Source organism: Solanum pennellii, chromosome 2 (genome assembly GCF_001406875.1).
Source record: "Solanum pennellii chromosome 2, SPENNV200".
Taxonomy (NCBI): Eukaryota; Viridiplantae; Streptophyta; class Magnoliopsida; order Solanales; family Solanaceae; genus Solanum; species Solanum pennellii.
The window spans coordinates 16,210,250-16,217,336 of NC_028638.1; the positions used below are offsets into that span (position 1 = coordinate 16,210,250).

Consider the following 7,087-nt stretch of genomic DNA (forward strand, 5'->3'; position numbering starts at 1 on the left):
TGATTATTCCTTCAATTAAATTATTCAAAGTCAAGTATTAAATTTCGAGTTTTTGAATGAAAATAAAAAAGGTTGTCTGAAAGTTATCATATAAGTTTCACGATAATTTTATTGGTAGGTTTGTCAAAAAATGATCTATTAATTTATTGTTCAGTATGTATTGAAAAAATGATGTATATGTATAATGTGTAAGATAATGTACAATCAATGTATAACTATGCTTACTTTTTCAAACAAATATGCAGTTAATTTGATCGACTACTTTCGACTTTCTATTAAAAATGTTTCTTAAGCAAACAATATAAATTTCATTAGTTTATAGTCTAATTACGTGTCTTCACCTTAGTTTATCTAGTGTAATTCACATTTATGATACACAATGTGTATGTATTTGGGCCTGAAAAGACAGTTGGATCCGAAACATAAAGAGCTGAAAGCACAATACTTACTGGGCCGAGCTCTATCCCCTCAACCACGTAACCCTATTTATAAGGTTTTTAGGGTTTAATCATTCTCCATTCTCCATTCTCTGATACACAGCAGCAGCAGCAACAGCAACAACAACCTACAGCTGCAGATTTTTCTCACCGGAAGGTAAGCCGCTCTCTCCGTCGAATCTCTCTCTGTAATTTTCTTGAAAACACGTTAGGTTTTTCAATGTTCTGTAATAGATTTATTCTTAATCAATTGTTTTTGCTCCAATTCTATAATAGGATTCAATTTTTTAGCTTAACTTAGAGTTGTATTGATTGATTTCATAATTGATGCATTGGAAACCCTGATTTGTTATTGTTATTTTAATTGAATGTTGCCTGGAGATAAAAGTAGGTGTTGTAAAACAAGTACTTTATTTTTGTAGAAAAGTTAATATTTGGATCGATCGAAGAAGGGATAAATGTGTCTCAACGGCATATTTCTGTTTTTTTTTGTTGGAAGGTGAAGTCTTGCCTTTTCGGTTGCAACCATGAGGTTCCTGGATAAGTATAGATGAATGGATGTAGGCCTTTTACTTGTATGTTAGTAAATTGAGCTCCAGTCAGCTCAACAATGTTAGATAAGGTGAAGAGAGGAGAAATTAAGAGTTTTAATCCAACGCTCTTATGTTTATGGAAATTATGTTTATGGATATTATGAGGTAGTGCGATGTGTTTCCTACCTAACCTTGTGAACCAACAAATAAGAATCTAATTGAACTAACAGTAAAATATTGAGTTATTATCATTGATTAGTTGAAACTCGGTCAAGTTCTAAGGTCCGTGTAGTATTTGAAGCTCATGCTGCCATTAATTACATTAATGGTTTTCTCACTACATTATTATTAGTAATCACCTTGTGAAAAAATGCATTTTTACATACACAAATTGTTCACATCAAACTGATCATGAGGAATTGATCATTAGTAAAAGGAGCCTACAGTACAAAGAAACATTAACTTGTAGAATTAATGCTCAGGATTATTCTGGTTATCTTAGTTCATTTGGGTAGAAAAGATACGTGAACCTACAATAATGGAAGCGGCTAAGGTACTGTCGGTGTTAATCTAGTTATCTCCAATGCATATTTTCTGTTACTGGCAGATGCTCTGTCTCGTTGCTGTAGCATTAGTGATTTAACTGTGTGATGGATAGTTGAGTTTTGTGAAGTAAGCGAGTCCCAAACCTGTTGTCTTGGAGGTGTAATTGGTGCATAGATGGTATGAATGCACTAAAGTAGCTCATGGATCTGCTGCTGACCAAGTATTAATATGTGGAAGTGTTGCAGTACTGTTTCGTTTGAATATTGACTGTTGTTTAAGAGTATTATTTGGTTTTAGTGCAGTTTGCTTGGCTTCTTCCTGCTGCTGTTTCATTTGGCCCCTTTAAATGTGTTATCCACTATGGCTTCTTACAAATATATATTCTACATTTGCAGAATGGAATCTGTAACCAAGCATGCAATTGTGATTAAAATCATGGGTCGTACTGGATCCAGGGGGCAGGTGACTCAGGTGAGAGTCAAGTTTCTTGACGACCAGAACAGGTTTATCATGAGAAATGTCAAGGGACCAGTCAGAGAGGGTGATATTCTCACATTGTTGGAGTCTGAGAGGGAGGCAAGGAGATTGCGCTGAGCCCATAATTATGATTGCCATATCGAGTAGTTGATTATTGGCTGGGATTTATTTCCTATTTAATAGTCTTTGATTTTGTTTGCTTAGACTCTATAATTTTGAATATGTTGATTTTGTTGCACTTTATGTTTCTGGAATAGTTTCATGTTAAAATTTTGCTAGCATTGCGTCAATGGCAACAAGTAATGGTTCTTATTTGTTTTCGTGTGTGTCCATGTATTGCGTTGTTGAATCTTTTCCAGTGTTCCTTGTGTGTGATATTGGTGCTTTGTCAAAGGGAGTGGTTTTATGAGAATTCAAAATGGTTAAGAGAACATAATTTAATGTTACAATGCCTATAAATTTATTACTTTGGATTCGTATATTGCATTAGTTTGTTTTTTGTTCTCTATTATAATTTCAACTATAAATTGTGATTATTTTGAAGCTAAATTATAATTAGGGGTATATAAGCCATAATTAAATTTTTCCATTAATTTTGGATCAAGAAGAGATTTTTGAAAGTTCTTTTTTCTTTCTCCCTATAACATCCCAAAATCATAACAACTAAGAGTAAAACCCAAAGAGAACGGCATACCATCCATTTGTACATTCTCTGAATACAATGAAGAAAGAAAATTTTCTCATTTCTCCGCTCATTCTCTTGCTTGTTACAAAATTTACCTCTCTGTTTTATGCCCAGAAAATAACCAAAAAAAAGGTGGCCCAACGGTGGTGGCAGCTTTAACTGTCGCCATTGGGGCCGAAGCCGAAGGCGGTAGATCCAAGAAGGAGGAGGTTGAAGATAAAAAATGGTTAATCCAAATATATTGAAAGCCCCTGAACTTGCATCATATAATGTTCGTGGGAATCAACCAGCTTTAGGTGTTGATAAATTATGTTATCTAACCGATACCATTTCAGACAATGGCATGTGGGAAGAAATCAACCCTTTGGAGTCTAAACTCCCAACTTTTATGTTTCAACTCGCTATCGTTCTTTTCGTAACCCGTCTTTGTCTCCTTCTCCTCAAACCTCTCCGCCAACCTCATTTCGCTGCTGAATTGTTGGTAATACTTTTCATTTTTTCAAAAAATATATATTATAATGATAATGTGAATTTTGATTGAGATCAATGTCATGAGAAAATGGTTTTGGCAGGCAGGTATACTGGTGGGATCAACTGCAATTGCAAGTGAATTTGCGCGAAAACATATTCCAGTATTGGGTTCTGTATTTTCAGCTTCTCGAATTATGATGATGGAGACTGTGGGAAACCTTGGACTAATTTTTCATGTATTTCTTGTTGGTTTAGAAATGGACTTAAGAGCATTAACAAGTGTTGGACCTAAAGCCCTTGGAATTGGTATTTCTGGAGCTCTTTTCCCCTTCTTTTTCGGAGCTTCCTTGTATACTTTTATCGCAGAGTATCCAGAGAATTTCAGGTGGGGTTGTCTTTACTGGGGTGTAGCACTCTCAGTAACTGGCCTTCCTGTTATAGCAGAAATATTTGCAAAATTAAAACTTCTCCATTCAGAAATTGGGAGAATAGCCATGTCTTCCGCACTTGTTAATGATATTTCCTCACGGGTTCTCCTTGTATTCTCATTAGCAGTAACTAGTAGCAGCTCAAGTACATACTTGTCATTGTTTAGTGTTCTATTCTTTATCATTTTCAGTGTTTTTGTAATTCGTCCAGCAATTTTATGGATGCTTAGGAAGAGTACTAGAGAAGGAGAAGACTATAGTGAAGCAACAATTTGTGCTATACTTACAATGGTCTTGGCTTGTGGGTTGATCACTGATATGTGTGGAGTGAGCTCTGTTTTTGGTGCATTTGTATTCGGTCTTATCATACCATCACATGTATTAGGTCATAGGTTTGTGTTGATGGTTCAAGGTTTTGTATCCGACTTGTTACTGCCTCTTTATTATGCTAGTTTGGGAATGAGGACTCATCTAGGGGGAATTAGCAGAGAGGACATGCTTATGATGGTTCTAATTAGCTTACTGTCTTTCATACCGAAGATTGTTTGCACTCTAGCTATGTCTTACTTCTATAGAATATCGTTGCATGAAGGATTTACTCTTGGAATACTAATGAACACCAAAGGACTGGTAGCTGTCATGGCAATGAGCTTGGGCCGTGACCATACTGTAAGCCCTCTCCTTCTTATCTTCATATGATAAAAACTTAAATCTTTTATGTTTATTGTTATCTTAACCTAACTTCATCTCACTACCTATTTAGGTTATGAATGATGATGGATTTGCCATCATGTTGTTTACTATTTTCTTCATGACCATAGTAACATCACCAATTGTTAACTTCCTCTATAGACGTACTAAGAAGTTCTTACCAAGCCAACATAGGGTGTTACAGAACCTAAAACCAGATTCTGAGCTCCGAATCCTAACTTGTATACATGAAGTACAAACTGCTGCTGGAATTACTGCACTTTTGGAAATATCGCATGCCTCTAGAAGATCACCAATTTGCATATTTGCTCTTCAGCTCATGCAGCTGAAAAAACATACTACCGCTTTGCTCATTGTTCATGGTGCTGGTGGGACTAGCTCAGAAAGTTACCGTAGAGCAGATGGACAAATTGATCAATTGATTACGACATTCAATAACTTAGAGCATCAAAGTCCAATGATATCTGTTCAGTTGTTGACTGCTATATCTCCTTATGGCACAATGCATGAAGATATATGCAGTCTTGCTGAGGAAAAACAGGTGACACTAATCATTCTCCCATTCCACAAGAGACAAACTATACATAATAACATGGAAGAAATGAATCCTGCTTACAAAGATGTAAACAATAGTACTTTAGAAAGTGCACCTTGTGCTGTTGGTATTCTTGTGGATCGTGGTTTTGGCACATTGTTAACTAGTAAAATAGATGATGGTAACACTAGGAGTTGCAGAATAGCCATGATCTTTATAGGGGGACGTGATGACAGAGAGGCTTTGACCTATGCTTTACGTATGGCGAGACATCCAAAGGTAGCTCTAATAGTTTTGAGGTTTATTCTGGATAAAACATCAGCACAAAATGATGATGCAGATATATTTCTCACAATGGAAGGTGAAGATGAAAAGAAAGTTGATGACCATTTTGTAAATGAGTTTAGGCTAAAAGTACAAAATGATGACTCAGTAGTTTATACAGAGCAGATGTCTAGTAATGGGGCAGAAACTGTGAAAACAATAAGATCACTAGGCCAAGATTTTGATCTCTATGTGGTAGGAAGAGGATTGAGCTTCTTTTCGCCGCTCAAAGGTGGATTAGATGAGTGGAGCGACTGCCCGGAGCTCGGATCCATTGGGGACTTGTTGCTCACATCTGACTTTTCTTCCACAGCTTCAATTTTAGTGGTGCAACACCATGCTGAGCTCAATCCTGGATCATCAACTTAAACAAATTCAATTCTATCATATCATGTAATGAGAGGGTTGAGAAATGATTTAGCATCTAGGTATAGCTTGTACAGGAAATTTTGTATTTCTATAATTAAAGGATTTCTTTTTTTCTTCTAAATAGATATCTACCTTGAATTTTGAATTTCCTAAGTTCCCTTTTTAATGTAGGGAAAAAGGACAACTATGCACCCGAACTATCGTAAATGATATGCAGATATCATCCGTCATACTTTTGGGACATGATGTCTCTGTCGTCCAAAAACTAGAGCATACATGCCCTTCACTCTAATAGAAGACTAAATAGGGACACATGACACAATCTTATTCGTCAATAAGTGTCGAATCAGCGGATAAGAATATGACATACGTATGGCCGTTAGTATAAAGGATATACATGCTCTAGTTTTTGGACGGCAGGAACACCAATGAACCTAAAGTATCACGGAGGGTATTTACATACCATTTGCAATAGTTTGGAGACAGATTTGTCCTTTTTCCCTTTTATGTATGAATTGATGAGTTAATATCTTAAAAGATCACTCAACTTTAGGAATTGATCTAGCAAAGTCATTAAAGTTTGTTTTGTATCAAAAAAATCATTCAACTTAGATTTTTATATCAATATAATCACTCAACTTTAGGAATTGATCTAACAAAGTCATTAAAATTTGTTGGGTATCAAAAAAATCACTCAACTTAGATTTTTATACCAATAAAATCACTCAACTTAGACATTTGTGTTAGTAAAATCATTTAACAAAATTTATCATTATTTTTGTTTGTTTCAGATAAAATAGACCCTACAAATAAATAAAATTAAGAAAACTAATTTAATTTTTTTTTATGGGAAACTTCTCTAGTGAAACAAATACTTTTATCTTAATATACTAATTACTAAAAACAAATAAATAATTAGGAGTTCTATTTATTAGTCCACTAGTGAATGTTTTTGGAAATTAGCACAAAAAAATTATCGATGAAATTTGTATTCACAAATCTAATTAGGACTCATTAGAGAATAAGAGTATTAAAATAATATTAAAAATTGTGACCTCAATTAACTTTCTAATAGATTATAACTGACAGTTTTTTTTTTAACAATGCAAAAATTAAACAACAATGCTCTAATAAAATTTGTCTTTTTTGTTTGTTAAATTTTTTACAAAAAATAAAAAATAAAAAAATAATGTTATATATTATTGTACTTCTTTATTGAAGCTTAAAATTATTTTGGCACTGTTAATCTTGATCTTTTTTTATAACTTTAATTTTTCAACTTAATTTTTTTGCTTTAATTTTTGCATTGTTAAAGAAAAGCTGTCAGTTATAACATATTTAGAAAGTTAATTGAGGTCACAATTTTAAATATTATTTTAGTACTCTTATTCTCTAATGAGTCCTAATTAGATTTGTGAATACAAATTTCATCGATAATTTATCTGTGCTAATTCTCAAAAACATACACTAGTGGACCAATAAATAGAACTCCTAATTGTTTCTTTTTATTTAGTACTTAGTATATTAAGATAAAAGTATTTGTTTCACTAAAGAAGTTTTCCATAAAAAAA

At 33.9% G+C, this 7,087-nt stretch overlaps 2 protein-coding genes across 5 annotated transcripts; both read left to right on the top strand.

Moving 5' to 3' along the window:
- Window positions 1-436: 436 nt before the first annotated feature.
- LOC107008722 (40S ribosomal protein S28) lies at window positions 437-2,439 on the top strand. The gene is made up of 2 exons (XM_015207867.2): window positions 437-594; window positions 1,912-2,439. The coding sequence occupies exon 2, from the start codon at window positions 1,913-1,915 to the stop codon at window positions 2,108-2,110; it is 198 nt and encodes a 65-aa protein (XP_015063353.1). The 5' UTR covers window positions 437-594; window position 1,912; the 3' UTR covers window positions 2,111-2,439.
- Window positions 2,440-2,642: 203 nt separating this feature from the next.
- Window positions 2,643-5,661, top strand: LOC107009635 (cation/H(+) antiporter 15-like). 4 transcript variants are annotated; one of them, XM_015208982.2, is made up of 3 exons: window positions 2,643-3,159; window positions 3,251-4,246; window positions 4,341-5,661. In XM_015208982.2, exons 1-3 carry the CDS (start codon window positions 2,902-2,904, stop codon window positions 5,514-5,516), a joined length of 2,430 nt encoding a protein of 809 aa, XP_015064468.1. In that variant the 5' UTR covers window positions 2,643-2,901; the 3' UTR covers window positions 5,517-5,661. The 4 variants fall into 4 exon arrangements, with proteins under 4 accessions (XP_015064468.1, XP_015064469.1, XP_027770600.1 ...); XM_015208983.2 differs by having other exon boundaries at window positions 3,030-3,159; window positions 3,255-4,246; XM_027914799.1 differs by having other exon boundaries at window positions 3,057-3,155; window positions 3,255-4,246.
- Window positions 5,662-7,087: the final 1,426 nt, after the last annotated feature.

Coding starts and splice junctions, on each gene's coding strand:
- LOC107008722 (XM_015207867.2), top strand. CDS start 1,913: ATGGAATCTGTAACCAAGCATGCAATTGTGATTAAAATCATGGGTCGT.
- LOC107009635 (XM_015208982.2), top strand. CDS start 2,902: ATGGTTAATCCAAATATATTGAAAGCCCCTGAACTTGCATCATATAAT. Junction 3,160..3,250: donor ATTTCGCTGCTGAATTGTTG/GTAATACTTTTC, acceptor TGGTTTTGGCAG/GCAGGTATACTGGTGGGATC. Junction 4,247..4,340: donor GCTTGGGCCGTGACCATACT/GTAAGCCCTCTC, acceptor CTACCTATTTAG/GTTATGAATGATGATGGATT.